Source organism: Macaca mulatta, chromosome 14, assembly GCF_049350105.2.
Source record: "Macaca mulatta isolate MMU2019108-1 chromosome 14, T2T-MMU8v2.0, whole genome shotgun sequence".
Taxonomy (NCBI): Eukaryota; Metazoa; Chordata; class Mammalia; order Primates; family Cercopithecidae; genus Macaca; species Macaca mulatta.
The window spans coordinates 59,844,981-59,872,109 of record NC_133419.1 but is presented as its reverse complement, the minus strand read 5'-3'; the positions used below and the strand labels follow the sequence as shown (position 1 = coordinate 59,872,109).

At 37.8% G+C, this 27,129-nt stretch overlaps 1 protein-coding gene across 1 annotated transcript; it reads right to left on the bottom strand.

Annotated features, from left to right (window-relative positions):
- Positions 1 to 12,182: 12,182 nt before the first annotated feature.
- On the bottom strand, positions 12,183 to 18,609 carry LOC713474 (olfactory receptor 52E4). The gene is made up of 2 exons (XM_077964762.1): positions 18,524 to 18,609; positions 12,183 to 15,019 (listed from the first exon to the last, which is right to left on the bottom strand). Exon 2 carries the CDS (start codon positions 14,943 to 14,945, stop codon positions 14,007 to 14,009), a length of 939 nt encoding a protein of 312 aa, XP_077820888.1. The 5' UTR covers positions 14,946 to 15,019; positions 18,524 to 18,609; the 3' UTR covers positions 12,183 to 14,006.
- Between the last annotated feature and the right edge of the window lie 8,520 nt (positions 18,610 to 27,129).

Genomic DNA, 27,129 nt, shown 5'->3' with positions numbered 1-27,129 from the left:
CTTATGAAACTTAGTTTGGCTGGATATGAAATTCTGGGTTGAAAATTCTTTTCTTTAAGAATGTTGAATATTGGCCCCCACTCTCTTCTGGCTTGGAGAGTTTCTGCCGAGAGATCTGCTGTTAGTCTGATGGGCTTCCCTTTGTGGGTAACCCGACCTTTCTCTCTGGCTGCCCTTAAGATTTTTTCCTTCATTTCAACTTTGGTGAATCTGGCAATTATGTGTCTTGGAGTTGCTCTTCTCGAGGAGTATCTTTGTGGCGTTCTCTGTATTTTCTGGATTTGAATGTTGGCCTGCCCTACTAGGTTGGGGAAGTTCTCCTGGATGATATCCTGAAGAGTGTTTTCCAACTTGGTTCCATTTTCCCCCTCACTTTCAGGCACCCCAATCAGACGTAGATTTGGTCTTTTTACATAATCCCATACTTCTTGCAGGCTTTGTTCATTTCTTTTTCTTCTTTTTTCTTTTGGTTTCTCTTCTCGCTTCATTTCATTCATTTGATCCTCAATCACAGATACTCTTTCTTCCAGTTGATCGAGTCGGTTACTGAAGCTTGTGCATTTGTCACGTATTTCTCGTGTCATGGTTTTCATCTCTTTCATTTCGTTTATGACCTTCTCTGCATTAGTTACTCTAGCCATCAATTCTTCCACTTTTTTTTCAAGATTTTTAGTTTCTTTGCGCTGGGTACGTAATTCCTCCTTTAGCTCTGAGAAATTTGATGGACTGAAGCCTTCTTCTCTCATCTCGTCAAAGTCATTCTCCGTCCAGCTTTGATCCGTTGCTGGCGATGAGCTGCGCTCCTTTGCCGGGGGAGATGCACTCTTATTTTTGGAATTTCCAGCTTTTCTGCCCTGCTTTTTCCCCATCTTTGTGGTTTTATCTGCCTCTGGTCTTTGATGATGGTGATGTACTGATGGGGTTTTGGTGTAGGTGTCCTTCCTGTTTGATAGTTTTCCTTCTAACAGTCAGGACCCTCAGCTGTAGGTCTGTTGGAGATTGCTTGAGGTCCACTCCAGACCCTGTTTGCCTGGGTATCAGCAGCAGAGGCTGCAGAAGATAGAATATTTCTGAACAGCGAGTGTACCTGTCTGATTCTTGCTTTGGAAGCTTCCTCTCAGGGGTGTACTCCACCCTGTGAGGTGTGGGGTGTCAGACTGCCCCTAGTGGGGGATGTCTCCCAGTTAGGCTACTCAGGGGTCAGGGACCCACTTGAGCAGGGAGTCTGTCCCTTCTCAGATCTCAACCTCCGTGTTGGGAGATCCACTGCTCTCTTCAAAGCTGTCAGACAGAGTCGTTTGTGTCTGTAGAGGTTTCGGCTATGTTTGTTATTGCCCTGTCCCCAGAGGTGGAGTCTACAGAGACAGGCAGGTTTCCTTGAGCTGCTGTGAGCTCCACCCACTTCGAGCTTCTCAGCAGCTTTGTTTACCTACTTAAGCCTCAGCAATGGCGGGCGCCCCTCCCCCAGCCTCGCTGCTGCCTTGCCGGTAGATCACAGACTGCTGTGCTAGCAATGAGGGAGGCTCCGTGGGTGTGGGACCCTCCCGGCCAGGTGTGGGATATGATCTCCTGGTGTGCCTGTTGGCTTAAAGCGCAGTATTGGGGTGGGAGTTACCCGATTTTCCAGGTGTTGTGTGTCTCAGTTCCCCTGGCTAGGAAAAGGGATTCCCTTCCCCCTTGCGCTTCTCAGGAGAGGCAATGCCTCGCCCTGCTTCAGCTCTCGCTGGTCGGGCTGCAGCAGCTGACCAGCACCGATCGTCCGGCACTCCCCAGTGAGATGAACCCAGTACCTCAGTTGAAAATGCAGAAATCACCGGTCTTCTGTGTCGCTCGCGCTGGGAGTTGGAGACTGGAGCTGTTCCTATTCAGCCATCTTGCTCCGCCGAATTCCGTATTTCAAAGAACGTTCTCACAAAGCTTCTTTCCAGTTTTTTTCTGGGGATAGTTCCTTGTGACTATAGTCTTCCATGTGATCCAAAACATCCCGTCTCAGATTCACATAAGATAATTCTAACAAAGTGATCCCTGAAAGGAAAAGTGAAAATCTGTGAGATGAATTCACACATCCAAAGCAGTTTCTCAGAAAGCTTCTTTTGGGTTTTTACTTGACGATATTTACTCTGTCACCATAGGCTTCACTGTGCTTCAAAATATCCTAACGCAGATTCCACAAAAACAGTGTTAGCAGACTGCTCAATGAAAAGAACGGTGTAACTCGGTGAGGTGAATTAACCCATCACAAAGCAGTTTCTCAGAAAGCTTCTTTCTAGTTTTTATCTGGGGATAATTCCTTTGTCACCATTTAACTTAATTGCACTAGGAAATATCCCATTACAGATTTCCAAGTAAACAGTGGTAGCAGACTGCTCAATGAAAAGAACGGTGTAACTCTGGGAGATGAATTAACCCATCACAGAAAAGTTTCTCAGAAAACTTCATTCTAGTATTTATCTGAAGATATTTCTTTTGTCACAGTAAGCTGCAATGCGCTAAGAAATATCCCATTGCAGAGTCCCAGAAAACAATGCTAGCAAACTGCTCCATGAAAGGAGCAGTGTAACTGTGTGAGATGCATTCACACATCAAAAGGCAATTTCTCAGAAATCTTCCTTCAAGTTTTTGTCTGAAGATATTTCCGATTCCACCATAGGCCTCAATCCACTCCCAAATATCCCTTTTCAAGGTCCACGAAAACAATGTTAGCAAACAGCTTCATGAAGACAAAGGTGTAACACAGTGAGACGAATTCACGAATCACAAAGAAGTTTCTCAGAAAGCTTCTTTCTAGTTTTGATGTGAGAATATTCCCTTTGTCAGCGTAGGCTTCAAGGCCATTCATAATATATCATCTCAGAATACCCATAAAGAGTGCTAACACACTGCTGCAGAAGAGGAAAATGTAACTCTGTGAGATGAATTCTCCCATCAGACAGTAGACTCTCAGAAACCTTCTTTCTGGTTTTTCTTTGAGGATATTTCTTTTGGCACCCAATGTTTCAATGTGCTGCAAAATATCCCTTTACAGATTCCAAGAAGACAGGTTTAGCAGACTGCTCTATGAAAAGAACATTGTAACTCCGTGAAATGTCTCCACACATCACAAAGGGGTTTCTCAGAAAGCTTTTTTCTAGTTTTTATGTGAGCATATTTCCTTTATCACTATAAGCCTCAAAGTGCTCCGAAATATACCTTGGCAGATTGCACGAAAACAGTGTTAGCAAACAGCTCCATGAAAATCAAGGTGTAACTCTGTGAGATGAATTCCCGTATTTAAAGAATGTTCTCAGAAAGCTTCTTTCCAGTTTTTTTCTGGGGATAGTTCCTTGTGACCATAGTCTTCCATGTGATCCAAAATATCCCTTCTCATATTCACATAAAATAATTCTAACAAAGTGATCCCTGAAAAGAACGTGTAAATCTGTGAGATGAATTCACACATCCAAAGCTGTTTCTTAGAAAATTCTTTTGGGTTTTTATCTGGCGATATTTCCTCTGTTACCATAGGCTTCACTGCGCTCCCAAGTATCCTAACGCAGACTCCACAAAAACAGTGTTAGCAGACTGCTCAATGAAAAGAACGGTGTAACTCGGTGAGTTGAATTAATCCATCACAAACAGTTTCTCAGAAAACTTCATTCTAGGATTTATCTGAGGATATTTCCTTTGTCACAGTAAGCTGAAATGCGCTAAGAAATATCCCATTGCAGAGACCCAGAAAACAATGTTAGCAAACTGCTCCGTGAAAAGAACAGTGTAACTCTGTGAGATGTATTCACACATCACAATGCAGTTTCTCAGAAATCTTCCTTCAAGTTTTTGTCTGAAGATATTTCCGATTCCACCATAGGCCTCAATCCACTCCCAAATATCTCTTTTCAGATTCCATGAAAACAGTGTTAGCAAACAGCTTCATGAATACAAAGGTGTAACACAGTGAGATGAAGTCACAAATCACAAAGAAGTCTCTCAGAAAGTTTCTTTCTAGTTTTGATGTGAGGATATTGCCTGTGTCAGCGTAGGCTTCAAGGCCATCCATAATATCCCATCTCAGATTCCCCATAAAGAGTGCTAACACACTGCTGCAGAAGACGAAAGTGTAACTCTGTGAGATGAATTCTCCCATCAGACAGTAGACTCTCAGAACCCTTCTTTCTAGTTTTTCTTTGAGGATATTTCTTTTGTCACCCGAAGTTTCAGTGCGCTGCAAAATATCCCATTACGGCTTCCAAGATAACATGTTAGCAGACTGCTTTCTGAAACAAACACTGTGTCTCTCTGAGATGTATTCACACATCACAAAGCAGTTTCTCCAAAGACTTCTGTTTGGTTTTTATGTGAGGATATTTCCTTTGTCACCAGAGACTTCTATATGCTCCCAAACATCCTATTGCATTTTCCATGAAAACAGTGTTAGCAAACGGCTGTATGAAAAGAACGCAGTAACTCTGTGAGATCAATTCACACATCACAAAGCAGTTCCTCAGAGAGCTTCTTTCTAGTTTTTATGTGGGGATATTTCCTTTGTCAGCATAGACTTCGAAGAGATCCAAAATATCCCTTCTCAGGGTTCACAGAAATGTTGTTAACACACTGCTCCATGATAGGAAAGTGTAACTCTGTAGGTGAATTCTCACATCAGATAGCAGACTTTCAAAAACCTTCTTTCTAGTTTTACTCTGAGGATATTTCTTTTGTTACCATAGGTTTCAATGCACTGCAAAATATCCCTTTACAGATTCCAAGAAGACAGTGTTAGCAGACTGCTCAATGAAAAGAACATTGTAACTCCGTGAAATGTCTCCACACATCACAAAGGAGTTTCTCAGAAAGCTTCTTTCTAGTTTTTAGCTAAGCGTATTTCCTTCATCACTATAGGCCTCAAAATGCTCCCAAATATCCCTTGGCAGATTGCACGAAAACAGAATTAGCCAACTGCTCCATGAAAATAAAGGTGTAACTCTGTGAGATGAATTCCCGTATTTCAAAGAACGTTCTCACAAAGCTTCTTTCCAGTTTTTTTCTGGGGATAGTTCCCTGTGACCATAGTCTTCCATGTGATCCAAAATATCCCTTCTCAGATTCACATAAAATAGTTCTGACGAAGTGATCCCTGAAGAGAACCGTGTATATCTGTGAGATGAATTCACACATCCAAAGCTGTTTCTCAGAAGCTTCTTTTGGGTTTTTATCTGACGATATTTCCTCTGTCACCATAGGCTTCACTGTGCTCCAAAATATCCTAACGCAGATTCCATGAAAACAGTGTTAGCAGACTGCTCAATGAAAAGAACGGTGTAACTCTGTGAAGTGAATTAATCCATCACAAAGCAGTTTCTCAGAAAGCTTCTTTCTAGTTTTTATCTAGGAATATTTTTTGTCACCTCTTAACTTAATTGCACTAGGAAATATCCCATTGCAGATTCCCAGAAAACAATGTTGGCAAACTGCTCCATGAAAAGAACAGTGTAACCCTGGGAGATGAATTAACGCATCACAAAACAGATTCTCAGAAAACTTCATTCTAGTATTCATCTGAGGATATTTCCTTTGTCACCGTAAGCTGAAATGCGCTAAGAAATATCCCATTGCACAGTCCCAGAAAACAATGTTAGCAAACTGCTCCGTGAAAAGAACAGTGTAACTCTGTGAGATGCATTCACACATCACAATGCAGTTTCTCAGAAATCTTCCTTCAAGTTTTTGTCTGAAGATATTTCCAATTCCACCATAGGCCTCAATCCACTCCCAAATGTCCCTTTTCAGATTCCACGAAAACAAAGTTAGCAAACAGTTTCATGAAGAGAAAGGTGTAACACAGTGAGACGAATTCACAAATCACAAAGAAGTCTCTCAGAAAGCTTCTTTCTAGTTTTGATGTGAGGATATTTCCTTTGTCAGCGTAGGCTTCAAGGCCATCCACAATATCCCGTCTCAGATTCCCCATAAAGAGTGCTAACACACTGCTGCAGAAGAGGAAAGTGTAACTCTGTGAGATGAATTCTCCCATCAGACAGTAGACTCTCAGAACCCTTCTTTCTAGTTTTTCTTTGAGGATATTTCTTTTGTCCCCCTATGTTTCAATGCATTGCAATATATCCCATGATGACTTCAAGATAACAGTATTAGCAGACTGCTTTCTGAAACAAACATTGTATCTCTCTGAGATGTATTCACACAAAGCAGTTTCTCCAAAGACTTCTGTTTGGTTTTTATCTGAGGATATTTCCTTTGTCACCAGAGGCTTCAATGCGCTCCCAGATATCCTTTGCCTTTTCCGCGAAAACAGTGTTAGCAAACGGTTGTATGAAAAGAACGCAGTAACAATGTTAGCATACTGCTTCATGAAGACAAAGGTATAACTCTGTGAGATGAATTCACAAATCACAAAAAAGTTTCTCAGAAAGCTTCTTTCTAGTTTTTATGTCGTGATATTTCCTTTGTCAGCATTAAGCCTCGATGGGATCCAAGATATCCATTCTCAGGTTCCACAGAAAGAGTGCTAACACACTGCTCCATGATAGGAAAGTGTAACTCTGTAGGTGAATTCTCACATCAGATAGCAGACTCTCAGGAACCTTCTTTCTAGTTTTTCTCTGAGGATATTTCTTTTGTCACCATAAGTTTCAATGCGCTGCAAAATATCCCTTTACAGATTCCTAGAAAACAGTGCTAGCAGACTGCTCAATGAAAAGAACATTGTAACTCTGTGAAATGTCTTCACACATCACAAAGGAGTTTCTCAGAAACCTTCTTTCTAGTTTTTATCTGAGCATATTTCCTTCATCACTATAGGCCTCAAAATGCTCCCAAATATCCCTTGGCAGATTGCATGAAAACAGTGTTAGCAAACTGCTCCACGAACGGTAAGGTGTAACTCTCTGAGATGAATTCACACATCCAAAGCAGATTCTGAGAAAGCATCTTTTTGCTATTTATCTGAGGATATTTCCTTTGTCCCCATATGCTTCAATGCACTCCAAAACATCCTATTGCAGTTTCTACGAAAACAGTGTTAGCAGACTGCTGTATGAAAAGAACAGTGTAACTCTGTGAGATGAATTCACACATCCAAAGCAGTTTCTCAGAAAGCTTCTTTTCAGTTTTTATCTGAGGATATTTCCTTTGTCACCATAGGCTTCAATGCGCTTCCAAATATGCCTTGGCAGATTGCAAGAAAACAGTGTTAGCAGACTGCTCAATGAAAAGAATGGTGTAACTCTGTGAAATGAATTCACGCATCACAAAGCAGTTTCTCAGAAAGCTTCCTTCTAGTTTTTATCTGAGGATATTTCCTTTTTCACTCTAGGTCTCAAAGTGCTCCAAAATATCCCTTTGCAGATTTCAGGAAAACAGTGTTAACAAACTGCTCCATGATAAGAACAGTGTAACTCTGTGAGATGAATTCACACATCACCAAGAACGTTCTCAGAAATCTTCTTTCCAGTTTTTATCTGAGGATATTTCCTTGTCACCATGGGCTTCAAAGCGATCCAAAATATTCCTTCTCAGATTCACAGAAAACAGTACTAACAAAGTGATCCGTAAAAAGAACTATGTAAATCTGTGAGGTGAATTCACACATCCATAGCAGTTTCTCAGAAAGCTTCTTTTAGGTTTTTATCTGAGGATATTTCCTTTGTCACTATAAGCTGCATTGCACTGAGAAATATCCCATTGCAGATTCCAAGAAAACATTGTTAGTGAACTGTTCCATGAAAAGTACAGTGTAAATCTGTGAGATGCATTCACACATCACAATGCAGTTTCTCAGAAAACTTCTTTCTAGTTTTTATCTGAGGATCTTTCCTTTTTCACCATAGACCTCAATGTGCTCTCAAGTATCACTTTGTAGGTTCCACGAGAACAGTGTTAGTAAATTGCTTCACGAAGAAAAAAGTGTTATTCTGTGAGATGAATTCACACATCAGACAGCAGATTCTCAGAAACCTTCTTTCTAGTTTTTTTCTGAGAATATTTCCTTAGTCACTGTAAGTTGCAATGCACTGCGAAATATCCCTTTATGAATTCCAAGATAACAGTGTTAGCAGGCTGTTCAATGAAAAGAACAGTGTAACTCTGTGACATGTATTCACACATTGCAAAACAGTTTCTCAGAAGGCTTCTTTTCAGTTTTTATCTGAGTATATTTCTTTTGTCTCCATAGGCTTCAATGCGCTCCCAAACATCCTATTGCATTATCCATGAAAACAGTGTTAGCAAACTGATCCATGTAAAGAACACTGTAACTATGTGAGATGTATTCACACATCACAAAGCAGTTTCTCAGAATGTTTCTTTTTTGTTTTTATTTGAGGATATTTCCTTGTCACTTTAGGCTTCAATTGGATCCAAAATATTCCTTCACAGGTTCCCCAAAAAACAATGCTAACAAAGTACTCCATGAAAGAAAAGTGTAACTCTGTGAGATGAATTCACATATCAGAGAGCAGATTCTCAGACGCCTTGTTTCTAGCTTTTCATGAGGATATTTCCTTTGTCACCCTAAGCATCAACAGGCTGTGAAATGTCCCTTTATGGATTCCAGGAAAACAGTGTTAGCAGACTGCTCAATGAAAAGAACAGTGTAACTCTGTGAGATATATTCACACATCACAAAGCAGTTTCTCAGAAAGCTTCTTTCAAGTTTCTATCTGAGGATATTTCCCTTTTTACCATCGGCCTCAATGCCCTGTTGAATATCACATTGCAGATTCCACGAAAATAGTGTTATCAAACTGCTCAATGAAAGAGAAGTGTAACTCTGAGATGAACTTACACATCACAAAGCAGTTTCTCCGAAGTCTTCTCTTCAGTTTTTATCCGAGGATATTTCCTTTTTCACCATAGCACTCAATGCACTCACAGTATCGCATTGCAGATGAAACAAAAACATTGTTAGTAAACTGTTCCATGAAAGATTGGTTTAACTTTGTGAGATGAATTCACACAGCACAAAGCAGTTTCTCAGAAAGTTTCTTTCCTGTTTTTAATCCAAGGACATTTCTATTTAAACACAGGCCTCAAAGCACTCCCATATATCTCATTGCAGATTCCACGAAAACATGTTAGCAAACTTCTCAATGAAAACCACTGGGCAACTCTGTGAGATAAATTCACACTTCACAAAGCTGTCTCTTAGGAAGCTTCCTTCTAGTTTTTATCTGAGGATATTTCCTTTGTCACCATAGGCTTCGAAGCAATCCAAAGCATTGCTTCACATATTCCACAAGAACAGTGCTAGCAAACTGCTCCATGAAAGAGCCATGTAACTCTGTGAGATGAATTCACACATCACAAAGTAGTTTCTCAGAAAGCTGCTTCTAGTTTGTACCTGAGAATATTTCCTTTTTCACCATAGTCCTCAATGCCCTCCCGAATATCGCACTGCAGATTCCACTAAAACAGTGTTACCAAACTGCTGAATAGAAGAGTGGTGTAACTCTATGAGATTAAATTATACCTCACAAAACAGTTTCTCTGAAACCTTCTCTCCAGTTTTTATATGAGGCTATTTCCTTTCTCCCAATAGCACTCAAAGCACTCCCAATATCCCATTGCAGATTCCATGACAACAGTGTTAGGAAACTGTTCCATGAAAGGAAAGGTGTAACTCAGAGATGAATTCACACAGCACAAAGCAGTTTCTCAGAAAGCTCCCTTCTAGCTTTATCTGATTATATTGCCTTAGTCACCATAGGCTTCAAAGTGATCCAAAATAACCCCTTCTCAGATCCCACAAAAACAGTGCTGGCAATTTGCTCCATGAAAGAGTAGTGTAACTCTGTGACATGAATTTGCACATCACAAAGCAGTTTCTCAGAAAGCTTCTTTCTAGTTTTTATCTGACGCTATTTCCTTTTTCACCATGGGCTTCAATGTAATCCAAGGTATCTCTTCTCAGATTCCACAGAAGCAGTGCTAACAAACTCCTCCAGTAAAAGAATGGTGTAGCTCTGTGAGATGAATTGACACATCAGGAAGCCATATCTCAGAAAGCTTTGTGACATATTTCTAGTTTTTATCTGAGGATATTTGAAGATATCCTCAGAAACATATTGCAAGTTTTTATCTGAGGATATTTGCTTTGTCACCATTTGCTTCAAAGTGATCAAAAATATCCTTTCTCAGATTCCACAAGAAGTGCTAGCACACAGCTCCATGAAAGAGTGGTGTAACTCTGTGAGATGAATTCACACAGCACAAAGCAGTTTCTCTGAAGGCTTCTCTCCAGTTTTTATATGAGGATATTTCCTTTTTCACCATACTCCTCAATGCCCTCCCGAATATCCCACTGTAGATTCTGTGACAACAGTGTTAGCAAACTGCTGAATAAAGGAGTCGTGTAACTCTGTGAGATGAATTTACAACTCACAAAACAGTTTCTCTGAAGTCTTCTCTCCAGTTTTTATCTGAGGATATTTCCTTTCTCACCGTAGTGCTCAATGTGCTCGCAATATCCCATTGCAGATTAAACAAAAACAGTGTTAGTAAACTGTTCCATGAAATATTGGTTTGACTTTGTGAATGGAGCAATGTTGGAACATGCTCAAGAAGATATTGTATCCGAATTGAAGTTTATTTTCAGTTACACTGAATCGTCTCTTCCCAAAGTGCTGGTGGGAAACATAAAGTTAGAGATAAACAGCTCTAGTATTCTCACACTTACTCTCCCGTAATGGTCTATGAGCCAGGCTAGTTTCCATATTCTGTAAAATACCCTGTGATGCATAAAGGGTTCCCAAGGAGAAGAATTGTTTGACAGGGTGATCAAGGTTTATGAAAAATGGCAATGTCTCCGAATATTCAATACCAGTAGAACATAATTAACTCTAGCATTGATGTCTTTTTTAATTAAAATATGTAATTCAAGACAAAATCTGTTGAAACTTTAAATGATTTTGAGCCTTAAAAGAATGAGATTATGGGACCTGAGTCACTAACAGATAGCTGTAACCTAGGAAGTTGTAGTATTTGTTGCCCTGATTATAAATTGGCCTTTATCCATTACCTGCATTGTATTTGAGAATATTGTAAAAGACTAACGAGTGCCAGAGAAGACCCTTTCCCTCTTTACTTTTGATCTTCGTTATTGGTTAACTTCCTTCTTCCTCATGTTACACAAAGACCTCATGACTATTACATTGTCAAAGATAAAATACTAAAAATATTCATTTAAATTGGAAAAAGAAAACAAGCTGTAACTAATCAATTTGCTGTAACTCATAAATCAACTTTGTATGGGGAAATTTTTAATTCTGCTAAATTTCTTTGTTTTCTGCCTACGTAAGTAAAACCTTAACTTTTCAACTTTGGAGCATTGACCTCATTTCTTTGGATTCTATGTTTCCCAGATGGCCATCTTTAGCTTTGCATTTGAATAAACACTTACACCGGATTCTCATCCTATCTATTATTTCAGGTTGACATTTCTGTTGTCACCATTTTCTCAGTTATATTTATCTTTTGTGTCTTTTTTCTTCAGTATGTCAACACCCTTCTGGTCCCATCTTGTTTGACTTCATGAAAGAAAACTACTGTCCAGAGAAGGGATCTCAGGACAATGACTCCACTCAACCATGTTTAAGTGTGGTGGTCCAGTTTGATTATGAACCATTTCAGGGCCAGCATTATGGTGCACTCCCATCTACACTGCGGGAACTATCATGCTTATATTAAAATTTTCTGCCTCTCATCAATATATTCAACCAGAAAGTTGCACTATACATGTCACAGATCCTTTCATATCACTGAGAGAAGAAAAAACTTTTTCTTTATTTTGCATGTTTGTATATTGTACAGCTATTGATGGTCTGGATGCTGGTCTGTGCTTACCACTCAGTACTGTGGGCCACAGCAATGAAGATTGTGCTGATTTCAGCTAATCTTTAACACTATACTACTTGCACCTGCACTCAATTTCTGCAGTCTCCCTCTTCTCATTACCAACACCAACACCAGGCTATGCGTTCTACCTCCCATTTTACTTGATCTCCACTTGGGACCCACGATGAAGCCTCTTACATACAAATAAAATATTTCCTACTTAAACATCCTGCAAGAGTTAAGAATTTGTAGTCAAAATTATTTATCTGAGTGATCTTCCTTCACTTGCTACATGAAGATGATGCTAAAGATGGGTATATTTTATGCACACAAATACCTGCTTTCCTTAGACCTCAGTTTTTTGTTTGTAAGACAAAGGGAATAGATCAAGTTTCAATGTATTTCCACATTTAAAACTCTATATTCCCATAAAATTTTAGGTACATGAAGCAGAAGCTGCAAAAGTCAAATTATAACCCATGCACACAGACCTAAAGAAAATACACAAAATACTATAGGATTCAGGAATTGTGCTTAGCCAGTGTTAACATCAAGAACTGTTCAGATTCACAGATATTGAATAGGTGATGTTGCTTTTCTTGTCTACTCGGCTATATCCAACCCCATTTCCTAAAATTGTAATCTGTGTACTTTTGAGTATTTTGTATATTGTCATCCAAACTACACAGTGGTTCTAAATTATAGAACATGAGGGAGATTTCTGATTTTGAAGCATGAGTACACTGATAAGGCACAAATTTCAGTTCAGTGCCTCTTTTATCTATGTTAATGCAAACCACATTCTCCAGTCACATCTGGAGTTTGAAAATGGGACTAAATATTGGAGAACTACAGGATTAATAAATTATAATGAGATTATTTTGAGGTTGATATCAAGTCTGGCCCTGTGCTTATCATAGCATGAGCCTAATTATTTTTCTAAGTTTTATAAAGTCTTAAAAGTTTTATACATTTTATCTGAAGGGAAATTGCAGATAGAATTTGGAATTAGAATTAGACATGCGACACATACAAAAAGTCAAATCTGTGATGACTTTGCTTCAAGTGAGAAAACATGTCTCTGTAATACCCACACTGTAGTCTCTCACATCCCTAAATTCACAAAGACTTACTTTATTAGAGAATGAATGTAAAAGAAAAGTGTATTAGTCAGGGTTCTCTAGAGGGACTGAACTAGTAGGAAATATATATGTGTGTGTACACACACACAACACACACACACAAAGGGGAGTTTATTAAGTATTAACTCACATGATCACAAAGTCCCACAATAGGCCATCTGCAAGCTGAAGAGCAACGAGAGCCACTCCAAATCCCAAAACTGAGGAACTTGGAGTCTGATGTTTGAGGACAAGAAGCATCCAACACTGGAGAAGGATGTAGGTTGGGAGGCTAGGCCCGTCTAGTCTTTTCACATTTTTCTTCCTGCTTTATATTCTAGCTGCATTGGCAGCTGATTAGATGTTTCCCACCCAGATTGAAGGTGGGTCTGCCTTTCCCAGCCCACTGACTCAAATGTTAATCTCTTTTGACAACACCCTCACAGACACAACCAGGATCAACACTTTGTATCCTTCAATCAAATCAAGTTGACACTCAGTATTAACCATCACAAAAAGAGACAGAGCAGGAATGTGAAAGAAGAAGAAGAGCAAAAATGGTAGTAACAGCAAGACCGAGAGAGCATTGAAATAAACATGGGAGTCAAAGATTTTGGAGAAGACAAAATTTTGGATTCTGTAAAGAATAGAAAAATATGTAACAGACACTACTGCTGGATTACAGCTTATTTTGTTCATCTATAAAATGAGATTTATTTGATCAGTGTCTTTCAGGATCTAAATTTACCTAGAGAGAAGACATATGGAAAAAATGGAGCTATCTATCACCCTTGTTTACAAGCAGTTTTACTCCAAAGCCACCTCAACCTTCAGCATAGTTAACATCTCCATTAATTAGCCTTTTTCCAGGTACCTGGAGAGAAGTGGGGGAAACAGGCAGCAAAGTTTAAGTTTGCATTATCTGTCAACACTAAAGCACTTCCAGTCAAAATGAAAAAATCTGACAAGCATGACCAACAGTTACAGAAGATTAAAAAGGAAGCTCAGATTATCATAATTTGGGTGGTATATAGATATACTTATCCCAACTTTATTGCATAATTATTCTTTCTGTACAAATATTTTCACAACTTGCTCTCGGATCTGCTTGGTCCTGACTCCATAAATGACAGGGTTAAGGGCAGGTGGGACAATCACATACAGGTTAGCCAAAAGAATATGGGTATAGCGGGGAATGTTTTGGCCAAAATGATGTGTCATAAAAGAAAAAAATGCTGGTATGTAAAAGCACAGCATAACACAGATATGAGAACCACAGGTATGGAAGGCCTTTAGTCGGGCATCTTGAGAGGGAAGGCGAAAAACAGCTCGAAGGATAAACACATAGGAAGAAGAAATTAGGATCACATCCACAATAATATAAGAAATCACCATGAGCCCATAGATTATGTTGATCTTGATAGGTCCACAGGCCAACCGGGCCAGACCTATGTGCTCACAGTATGTGTGAGGTATGATGTTATGCCCACAGAAAGGCAGACGCAGAATGAGAAACACAAATGGGGTTACAAGAACTAAATTTCTTCCAACAACCACAGAAGCTAGAATACTGATGGTTTTATTAGTGAGGATCATGGTGTACTGGAGAGGGTTGCAAATGACAACAAAGCGGTTGTAAGCCATGACCACCAACAGAACAGTCTCCATGCCTGTAAACATGTGAATAGAGAACATCCGAAGAAGGCAGCTCCCAAAGCTGATCTCTTGGAGGTTGAACCAGAAGATTCCTAGCATTTTGGGAATAGTGGATGTGGACAGACCCAGATCAATCACAGACAACATGGCCAGGAAGTAGAACATGGGCTGATGTAGACTGTGTTCGGTTTTGATCACAAAGAGAATGGTCATATTCCCCACAATGGCAATCAGGTACACAATACAGAATGGGAAAGCAATCCACATATGTAAAGTTTCCAGTCCTGGTATTCCTAGCAGGAGAAAGAAGCGGGGATAGAAGTGGGTGTCATTGATAGAAGGCATTCTCCCAGCAAGTGTCACTGAATTCCTAAGAAAGAAGGATCTCAATTTCTTTAAGGTCCTCCCTTGTCAAGTTCCTGAAGCTACAGAAAAACTCTTATCAGTGTGGTAGAGGTAATGGTATAGGTGGTTAATTTACAAACACTTGAGATTCACTTCTTTCCAGAGGGTAATGGAGGAAGCCTCTCAACACAGATTATTGTTCTGAGATCCATCATAGGCAATATTGCTCATGGCTTTATGTTTTGTAATCTTTGAGATATTTGAAAGAACTGGAAAAACTTCATAATGCAATGCATATTTATATTAAGGCATTACCTTCCATTACTTCCCTAAGTAACCCTTCTTTACTTTTTGGGAAATCACCATCCCATGCGTTCTTCAAAGTGTGGTCTTGAGATCTTTGGAGTTTTCTAAGTACCTTTCCAGAAGCTCAAAAGCTCAAAACTATATTTATGATAGAAAATTTTTAGCCATTCTCACTCTTATTCTCTCATAAGTACATAGTGAAATTTTCCAGAGGTTTTATGAGATGTTACCATAATAGATTAAATGAAATTGTAAATGATTTATGAGATTTCAGCTCTATTATCTTAACTTAGACAATAAAAATATTTGCAAAGGAAAATGATGCCATTCTTACAACTAATTCTTTGAAAAATAGTGATTTTAACAAAAAGTATCAAATATGTTTTTGTATAATAGTTTGTTAATATTATTTTAATATTAAACATTTAAATTTTACTCTAATGTCTAATAATATAAATATTATGGATACAATTCAGAGAAACTAAAACTCTTTGAGTATCTTAATAATTTCTAGAAGTGACAGATTCTTAGTACAAAGGAGAAGTACTACTGTCTGCCACTTTCTGTGTTTTGTTATAATATAAGCGTAAGGATCTTATACAGTGACATCACATTAAGTGTAGTTAATCAGTCTCTGTTAGAACTTTCCTGGTTATAACTCAGCTAAACTGATCAGTGCGTTTCTCTTATGGATTAATTGCTAGTTTTGATGTTTCTAAATCTTCATGAACAATCTGGTTTCTCCAAGATCCTGTCATTCTGATTCCCTGATATCCTTCCAATAAAATGCCTTGCATGTATCTGTCAAATTATGTTTATCTTCCTTACAATCTATAACATCGATGAGTAATATTAAAAAAAAAAAATCCCATGTCCCAAAATTGTGTCTCACTTCAGGTGTAAACAGATAAATATTTAGCATATTTTAATATTGAAATTAAAATGTTTTTAAGGACTTTTCATTGCTTCCTTGACAATAACAAGGAAAATTTCCTAATTTTATCTTTGTGTCCCTAAAGACACTGTACAACTCTGTAACAACTAATGTAACCTGGATTTTATATTTCTGCATGTACTGGCCTTATTTCTATGAAGAAAATAGCTGCAACTAAGAGTTGAGAACCAGGGGTAATCATTGTAATATGCTCAAAACTGCCACATGAATGTTGGTTCCCAGTTGTTCAGTATTCAACTGAATCAGAGTTGGGGTTTGTAATAAGTGTGCTTTTGTTTGTGTGTGAGTGTGTGTGACAGAGAGAGAGAAAGAGAGAGAGAAGTTTGGAGAGATAGGAGTAGAGAGAGAAATCATGTTTTATTATGTATGTGGCTGCATACACCAGTTGTCCTATAACTTTGCCAGGTAGCTATTTTACAGCAGAGGCACACAGGCAAAGGGGTTAATAATTCCCCATTCTATATGAGAAGAACAAGAGCATCTCTTGGTCCCTGAGGAGCTGAGAGAAAACTGAAAAAAGAACATAATGTTTGCCAGTATTGAGGAAAAGATGCCAGGCTGAAAAACCAGAGGGCTGTGGTTTTTGTGATTTCACCTGGAAGAGTCTGAGGAAATAGCTAGGATATTGTGTTGTGAGATTTACAATCCAGAGTCAGCCCAATCTTAAGGGTGGTTGTGTCTCAACATGATACTTTGCCAACTGAGAAAAACATTCCCAGGGAGGTGGCAAAGGGGACACTTCTCTGACAGTACAATTCAAAGCTGCCACCACATCCACCCTTTCACAGTTTTACCTGAATTCTTGCCTTCTTTCTGTCATAACTTTATGCCACAGTAGCAGACAATGTATGGCCAATAACCTCAAGATCATTTTTTGAGGGCAAATTATTAAGTTTATTCTTCTCTAGATATGCACATTGACGAAGATCCCCACTGGAGTCCATCTGAAAAGACAAATTCATAATAATTAGCAATTTCTCTCTTATTGTGCTCACCAAAGTTCACATTTTGAACTTGAGATTATTTTTTTACTTTGTTGGATTTTTTTTTTTTCTGACTGTAGTAGAATATTATAGAGGTCTTCTGTGGACCTTAAAACTATTCAGACATGGCTTGAAAACCTGCTTAACCATTTACTTGCTTGAGATCCTTGGACAGATTCTTTAACCAGATAGATTAATTTTTTTCTCCTGTAAAAATGACATGATAAATTATAACTAATGTGGTTTATTTTAATGATAAATAAGACCAATGTTTGTATAGGTGCTAGTGCATAGTGTATCCTCAACAAATTATACTTACTTATTTTATCAACGCTCCCAAATATTTTCTTTATTTAATGCAAGATAGCTAAACTAATTCACCTGTTAGCAGAAATAAGTTATTTCATTGTAATAAGTCCAAATTATGTCACAGTTGGACATAAGATTAGATAAAGGATGGATGGATCAGAAGGGGCCAAAGTAAAGAAATGGCATGGAGTCAGACATTAATATTTATCTCTAGATTTTTATGGATACAAATATTACCCAATACTACCATTTAGAAAGGAAACAATTTTCTCCCCTTATTCTTACAGCTTTCCAAGCTTGGTGAGACCAAAGCAGTTGATGAATGGACAAAGTGGATAAAGACCTTCATTCAGGCTCTTCCATAACTGTGCCATTGACGGTTCAGTCCAACTGATCTATCTGATCTAGGAGGGGTACTGTGCTTACAATAAAAATGGCTTGGGTATGGTTCCATAAAGTAGGAGGGATACAGGGAACCAAGTTAAAATTGGCAATATTAAATTCACTCAGACAATGAGGGAAATAGAGAATAAAACTATACAGACCAAATATGTTAATACCTATGTAATTTTATTTGAATATTGACATAAGTGATACCCCCCACCACCTTAAATACACACATACAAATGAAGTCTGCAATAACATCTTTTTGTCTTATTGACAACAAGTATTGCCATGCTACTATATGACTGGATTTGTGGTGTTTTGTCTGTGAACAGTGTACTCTGTGAGAGTGTGTGTGTATGTGTGTGTTTGTAAGAGAAGGGAGTGGAGAGTGAGGGGAGAGAGAGAGAGAGAGAGAAACAGAGACAGAAATTCTGTGCATTACTAATTGGTACACCATTGCCCTCACTTATGGATCTCTGTTCCAATCCCATGTGCTCTGTTGTGTTCCTCTGTGAAGAGAATAGTGCAATGGTGCTTGGGTTAATTCCTCAGAAAAGTGGAAAAATCTGGCTTCTTCTATCGTCATTTGCTCTCCTCTCCTCTGTATCTTCTCACTTCTCCTGCACAAGCGTTCTTACCTCTCTAATATTTCTTCTCCCAGACCTCACTTGGAGCAGAATTGCAGCATGAGTCCAGGTTCTTGAATATGGCAATTAGGTTCCCCTTCAAGCCTCTGAACAAGCCTGCCTGGTAACGTGGAGAAAACTTTATACTGAGTGAGAGCATCCCTATGACCAGGCATGTCCCAGAATCCCTGAGCCTAGTCTTCAGAATCCTGTGGGCGGAAACATGGACTCGAGGGTCATTAAGTCTTAGTAAGTCTTTATTCCTCTTTACTGCATCTGCAGAGAAACATCTTAACTCCTTAGCTCAGGGGAGCAGATGTGTTATGAAAGGATGGGAAGGAAAATATCCTGAACATAGAGGAACCTGTTTTGGGGCTGATGTTAATTCTGCTTCCCTCAGGAGCCATGAAAGCATTGATTTTATACCATTAAGTCTTCACATGTGACCATGAAACTGTTCTCAGCAACTTTTCTGTTTTAATATGTTTGTGTAAATCCTGATGTAGTTTCACAACTGTTACAATTGAGGCTTCAAAAGATGAAGGAGAAGACATCTCAAATAGACAAATTAGACTCTGTGGTACAACTCTGTTTATTGGCAGTGTGCATGCCTATAGATAATGGCAGCAACTTTCTTCCTACCCACCAAGATTCTCCTTCTCAGTCTATAACTAATGGTGAACAGATACAGTCTGTGAAGAGAGACTTGCATGTGTTTCAGCTCTTTTGGCAGAGGGTGAAGAAAATTCTATGTTTTCCTTATAAAACGTATTATATTTTCCCTTCTAGCCAGAGCAGTAGTGTTTCCTGAGAGGATCCCTTCCTTAATGATGATAAAGTCGACCTGATAGTACTACTAGGACGTGCTACAGAGCCTGGTTTTCCTGACTATAGTTAGAAATAGACTGAGGGGACTCATACAGTATTTGTCCTTTTGCAACTGGCATATTTTGCTTAGCATAATTCCCTAATGGCTCACCTGTGTTGTGGCATGTGACACAATATTCTTTTTAAAAAAAAAAAAAGATTTAATAATACTCCATTTTGTATATACCGTTTTTCCTTTTCCGTTCATTGTCAATAGACATTTGGATTGTTTCCACTCTACCCCCTGTCCATTATAAATGATGCTTTCATGAACATGGGTGAAAATTCATCTTTAAGATCCTGCTTTGAATTCTGTTTGGATATATATCCAGAAGTAGGGTTACTGAATCATATTCTAATTGTATTTTTAATTTTAGTAGTATCTCCTTAGTGCTTGCTTTCTGTACTACCTGCACCATTTTGCATTCCCATCACCAGTGCACAAGGGCTCTCCACATACTCAACACTTACATCCTTCTTTTTTGATAGTGGCCATTCTAGTGAGTATGAGTTGATGTCTCATTGTTTTGATTTGCATTTTCCTGATGATTAGTGAAGATGAGCATCTTTTTAAGTATTTATTGGCTATTCATATATCTTCTTTGGAGAATTTTCTATTAAAGTCATTTTCTCATTTTTATAGTAGGTTTTATGAAGTATTTAAAGTAGTCAAATTGTAGAAAGGAAACAGCAGAAATGTGGTTAGCAAGGGCTGGAGAGAAGAGAAAGAGGAAATTATTAGTGTTTAGTGGGTACAGAGTCTTGGTGTTATACGATAAAAAAATTCTAGAGTTCGGTTGCACAATAATATAAATATACTTAACACTATTGAACTATACACTTAAAAATGGCTAAGATTGTTAGTTTATTATGTGATTTTTACCACAATAAAAAATGCAAGCAAAAAAACGTGAAGAAAAAATAAAAACTTTTATAAACACACACACACAAAAAGAAATTGACTGAGGGAAAAATGAGTACAAAGACAATTAGTTGGTACTTTTTGCCTTCTAAGTTCAGACTATTTTGAGTTGTTAGCACAGAAATAGTAATGCTGTCTATGGTCCAAGAGAGATTCTGGTTTGATCTGCCATGTTCTTGCATTCATTACTTCTCTTTTGATTAATGAGAAAGTAACTCCCTAGGTTCCTGTTTCTCCCTCATTGTGTCCATCTTCGTTATTGTATCCATATTTATCTTCCCAAGTCAAGTCTGACTCTATCCAATTTCTGCTTAAAATTTCTTCCCATGACCCATACATTCTCCATTGTATACTGCAGACTTTATGTAATAAAGAGCAAACACCATTGTTACCAAATTCCTTCACTCAATATCCAATCAACCTTTTATACTTTCATTGTACTACATGACTCCCAAACACACATCCTGTCTTTGATAATCAAAAGTTCTCCATATAAAATAACTACCTCTCATTTCTACTTTGCTTCAGCACTTTCTCAAGTGTCCTATACTTCTTAATGATCTTTCATATGAATCAATCTGATAGAATCTTTGTCTTTTGTATTCTCAATATCAGTGTGTGCCACAATTATAACAGGCAAATTTTCTTTTGTGTTGTTTTTGTGTTTTCTCTCTTCCATTATTTTACGGATTGATATTAGCATGATGTTTAAGTCAACTTTATCCTTCAGTTCACCTAGTATAGTGCTTTGACTATAAGAGGTGCTCTGGCATTATTGAATTACATTATTTTTAAAACATGAAAATTCTATTTCTGTTAGGGTCATAATGTCAATAATCATATATCTCCTAATCGGTCACTGTATCTGCCCCCTCCTATTCCCAAGATTATTTCACTGTGACTTCTGGAATCAATTTTTTTATTAGCAGTGATATTATTTTTGGCCTTAAACCACTTCTGATGTTTGGTTTCTCTTCCTTTTGAAACAGAATCCCAGTTGTTCCCTAAGGACTTTACTTCTCCTGAAAAGTGTTGAGGGATTGTATGTATTTTCCCATAATTTTCACCATTTCCTCATGCCAAATAGTCTAAAGACCTAGAGACTTTTTGTCTTGGACTTTTGACAATTTGACATTATAATGCCTCAGGGAAGATCTTCTTGAGTTGAATTTACTTGGGGGATTTTGAGCTTTTGGATCTGGGTATCTGTATCTCTCTTCACATTTCGAAAGTTTTCAGCTATTATTTTATTAAGTAGGTTTCCTCTGCCCTTTTCTTTCTCTTCTCCTTCTAGAATCCTCATAATATAAATATTTGTTTACTTAATGGTGTCCCATTAAGGGTCCCATTATTTCTGTACTTTTTTTAAAATCCTTCTTTTGTTTTTCTCTGACTTAGTTCAAACAACCTGTCAACAGATTCTTTCTTCTGCTTGACCAAGTCTGCTATTGAATCTCTCTATTGTAATTTGAAAACTTATTCACTGAATTCTTCAGCTACAGGATTTCTATTTGATTTTTATGATTTTTATCTTCTGTTGAATTTCTCATTTGTTTCATGAATTATTTTCCTGATTCTACTGAATTGTCTATGCTGTATTTTCTTGTATTTTTCTGAGTCTTCTCAGCATCGTTATTTTTATTTTTATTTTTTGGCAATTTGTTATTTTATTATTTGGCAATTTGTTGATTTCCTTTTTACTGGAGTCCATTGCTACAGTGTTTTGTTCCTTTGGTGGTATCATATTTCTTTGCCTTTTCATGTTTCTTGTGTCTCTGTATTGATGCCTGTGTATCTGGTGGAACACTTATCTCCAAACTTTCCAAAGTGGTTTTCGTAGAGGACAACTATCACCTGCAGTTGGATTTTAGTGTGCCAGTTGGGAAGAGTGTGGTGACTCTGTTTCCAGATAGGTGTAGTATAGTCTCTGTGCAGCTTCCTGAGCTGAGTTTAATATGTCTGCAATAATTGCAGGTGCCTCAGTGGCTTAGACTGTAGAAGTTTGTAGTTGCACAGCAGTAGTGATGACATAGTTTGTTTACGTCCTTAGTGTCAAGGGCTTTTGGGGTCTTCCTATTTTTAATTTTTCCCACAATGAGGGGACTCAGCTGACGGTATCCCTCCAATTTGACATAACCTGTAAGCTGCTGCAGTAGCGCTGGGCTCGAATTGCAGTGGCTTGGAGTGGCTGTGGAGTCAGGGTTCAAGGCTCTGGGTCTCACAAACTAGCACTCTCCTTCAGTTACTTTCATTAAAATGTAGTTGTTTATTCATTGTTCTGGCTATCTGTGTGAGGCAACTAAGAGCTGGAACATTTTGGTAGTCCATCTTGCTCACGTTGTCAAGATTAACCCCTTGAGAGGATATTAACTATCACATTGTAGGGCAGTGACATAGAGGCAATTAGTTTTCGGTATATAATTGATTTACATTTACTATTCATTTGATCTTGCTTCATTTATTAAAAAGCCTATGAATTTTCCAGTGTTTTGTGGTGCTGTTTGTGCTATAAAATAAATTACAGAATATAGTAATATAAATCCTAAAATTTTGTTCTTCAGCATTGTCAAGCCAATTTCTTTTAAAATATACAGGCCGGATGTGGTGACTCATGCTTGTCATCCCAGCACTTTGGGAGGCCGAGGAGGGCGGGTCATGAGGTCAGGAGATTGAGACCATCCTGTCTAACATGGTGAAACCCCATCTTTACTAAAAATACGAAAAATTAGCTGGGCAAGGTGGCGGGCACCTGTAGTCCCAGCTACTGAGGAGGCTGAGGCAGGAGAAGGGCATGAACCCAGGAAGTGGAGCTTGCAGTGAACTGAGATGGCACCACTGCATTCCAGCCTGGGCACCAGAGTGAGACTCTGTCTCAAAAAAAAAAAAAAAAAAAAAAAAATATATATATATATATATATATATATATATATATACACACACACACACACACATATATATATACACACACACACTGTGAAAACAAAAACAAGAGGACAAATAAGCAAACAAGTTCATTGAAATATTTATTGCATTGAATATATAGTTCAATTATAGAGAATGTTTTTAAAAGGTTACTGACTATTCCAAATCATAAACTAGGTATATCTTTTCATGTATTTATGTATTTAAAAAGTTCCTTTGCAGGATTATTATGCTTTTATTTAGAAGTTTTGCATATCAGTTTGTTAGAGTTAGGTCAAACCAAAGCATCTGATGTTTTGTGATGCCATTTAAAAATATACAATTTTCAAGATTTTAATTTATCAATTTTTTGTTAGTAGTATAGAAAAATGTAATTAATTTTTAAATTATTATTATTTTTTATAGAAACAGAGTCTCCCTAAGTTGCCTAGGCTGGTCTCAAAATCCTGGGCTTAAGTAACCCTCCTGTCTCGGCCTCCCGAAGTGTTGGGATTACAGGCATGAGCAACCATGCCTGACCAAATTTTTTTATATTGGCTTTGTATCAAGTATCCTTTATAAATTTATTTGTTAATTCTAATAGTTTTTCCATGAATATTTTAAATTTTATGTAAACCTAATCATGTCCTCTGTGAATGATGACAGTTTTATTTTTTACTTTCTAAAAATTTTTGTATTTTTATTTATTTTTCTTGTATTATACACTAAAAAGAGCTTCTAGTTATATGGGGACAAGACTGAATCTTTGTCATGTTTCTGGTCTCAGGTAAATACATATTGCCACAGTATGCATACTCCTTCATTCTGTTGGTCTGCACATTAAGGGAGACCCTTTCATGCTTAGCTTAAGAGATTTTAAAAAAATAATAGAAATGGTTTAAAAACATTTAATTCAGGAAATATTTTCTCCCATTGTATAGGTTGTCTTTTTACTCTCCTTATAGTGTTATTTAATTCACAAAAGTTTTTAATCTTAATACTTCATTCATTAATTTATAATTCATTGCTCTGTTTTTGTTGCCCTATATAAGAAATCAAGTCTGAAGTCATGACTTACCCTATGTTTTATTCTAAGAGTTTCATTGTTTTAGTTATATTTAAGTTTTTGATTCATTTAAATTTAATTTTTGTATATATATAGTGTATATATATATAGTGTTAAGTTTACTTTTTTTTTTTTTGAGACAGATCCTTGCTCTGTTGCCAGACTGGAGTGCAGCGGCATGATCTCAGCTCACTGCAACCTCCACCTCCTGGATTCAAGTGATTTCCCTTCCTCAGCCTCCCAAGTAGCTGGTATTACAGGCACGTGCCACCACACCTGGCTAATTTTTTGTATTTTAGTAGAGACAAAGTTTCACCATGTTGGCCAAGATGGTCTCAATCTCCTGACCTCGTGATCTCCCCACTTCGGCCTCACAAAGTGCTGGGATTACAAGCGTGAGCACCTGCACACATAAAACTTCCCTCTTTTATCATGTGCATATCCTGTTGTCGTGGCACAAAATTTAAAAGTTTTATTAAATTTTTAGTTGACAAATAATAATGATATATATTATGGGGTGAATTGTGATGTTTTGATATATATGTACATTATAGAATTATCAAATCATGATAATTAGCATATCTGTCACCCAAATGTTTCTTGATTCTTTGTGGTGACAACATTGAAAATCCTCTCTTTTAGCTATTTTGAAATACACAATAAATTTCAACTCTTATTTCAGATACAGGGGATACTTGTGCAGGTTTGTTACATGGGACTGTTGCAGGATGTTAAGGTTTGGGGTGTGAATTCCATCACTCAGATAGTGAACATAGTACCCAAAAGGCAGTTTTTCAGCCTACTTTCTCCCTCCAGCCTCTAATAGTCCACAGTGTCTATTGTTCCCATATTTATGTCCATGTGTTGTTTAGCTTCCATTTATAACTGAGAACATGCAATATTTGATTTTCTTTTCCTGTGTTAATTTGCTTAGAATTATGACGTTTGGCTCCATCTCTATTGCTGCAAAGAATATGATTTCATTCTTTTCATGGCTGCATAGTATTCAATGGTGTATATATGTACCACTTTTTAAAATCCAATCTACCATTGATGGACACCTGGATTAATTCTACTCTTTCATGGAGCAGATTGCCAGCACAGTTTTTGTGGAATCTGAGAAGGGATATTTTGGATGCCTTGGAGCCTATGGTGACAAAGGAAATATCCTCAGATAAAAACTAGAAACAAGCTTTCTGAGAAACTGTTTTGTGACATATGAATTCTTCTCACAGAGTCACACCACTCTTTCACTGAGCAGTTTGCTAACACTGATTTTGCAGAATCTGCAGTGGGATATTCTGGAGCACATTGAGGAGTATGGTGAAAATGGAAATATCATCTGATGAAAAGTAGAAAGAAGCTTTCTCAGAAACTGCTTTGTGAGTGTGAATTCATCTCACAGAGTTACATCACTCTTTCATGGAGCAGTTTGCTAGCACTGTTTTTTGTGGAATCTGAGAAGAGGTATTTTGGATCACATTGAAGCCTATGGTGACAAAGGCAATATAATCAGATAAAGCTAGAAAGAAGCTTTCTGAGAAACTGCTTTATACTGTATGAATTCATCCCTCAGAGTTACACCTTTCTTTTCATGGAGCAGTTTCCTAACACTGTTGTCATGGAATCTGCAATAGAATATTGCGAGCGCGTTGAGTGCTATGGTGAAAAAGGAAATATACTCAGATAAAAACTGGAGAGAAGTCTTCAGAGAAACTGTTTTGTGAGGCATAAATTAATCTCACAGGGTTACACCACTCTTCTATTGAGCAGTTTGCTAACACTGTTTTCGTGGAATCTGCAGTGGGATATTTGGGAAGGCATTGAGGACTATGTTGAAAAAGGAAACATCCTCGGATACAAACTAGAAACAAGCTTTCTGAGAAACTGCTTTGTGCTGTATGAATTCATCTCACAGAGTTACATGGCTCTTTCATGGAGCAGTTTGCTAGCACTGTTCTTGTGGAATATGTGAAGGGATGTTTTGGATCGCTTTGAAGCCTATGGTGACAAAGGAAATAACCTCAGATGAAAACTAGAAAGAAACTTTCTGAGAGACAGCTTTGTGAAGTGTGAATTTATCTCACAGAGTTACACAGTGGTTTTCATTGAGAAGTTTGCTAACATGTGTTTGCGGAATCTGCGATGAAATATACGGGAGCACATTGAGGCCTGTGTTTAAGTAGGAAATATCCTCAGATTAAAAACAGGAAAGAAGCTTTCTGAGAAACTGCTTTGTGATGTGTGAATTCATCTCACAAAGTGAAACCATATTTCATGGAACAGTTTACTAACACTGTTTTCGTTTAATCTGCAATGGGATATTGCAAGTGCATTGAGTACTATGGTGAAAAAGGAAATATCATCGGATAAAAAATGGAGAGAAGACTTCGGAGAAACTGCTGTGTGATGTGTAAATTCATCTCAGAGAGTTACACCTCTCTTTCATTGAGCAGTCTGCTAACACTATTTTAGTGGAATCTGCAATGGGATATTTGGCAGGGCATTGAGGCCAATGGTGAAAAGGGAAATGTCCTCAGATAAAAATTTGAAAGAAGCTTTTTGAGAAACTGCTTTGTGCTGTGTGAATTCATCTCACAAAATTACATCAATCTTTCATGGAGCCGTTTGCTAGCACAGTTTTTGTGGAATCTGAGAAGGGACATTTCTCATCGCTTTGAATCCAATTTTGACAAAGGAAATATCCTCAGATTAAAAACTGGAAACAAGCTTTCTGAGAAACTGCTTTGTGATGTAGGATTTCATCACACAGAGTTACATCACTCTTTCATGGAGCTGTGTGCTAGCACTTCTTTTGGAATCTGAGAAAGGATATTTTTTATTGTTTTGAGGGCCATGATG

Excerpts from the sequence above, each read along its gene's own strand:
- LOC713474 (XM_077964762.1), bottom strand. The coding sequence starts at position 14,945 with ATGCCTTCTATCAATGACACCCACTTCTATCCCCGCTTCTTTCTCCTG.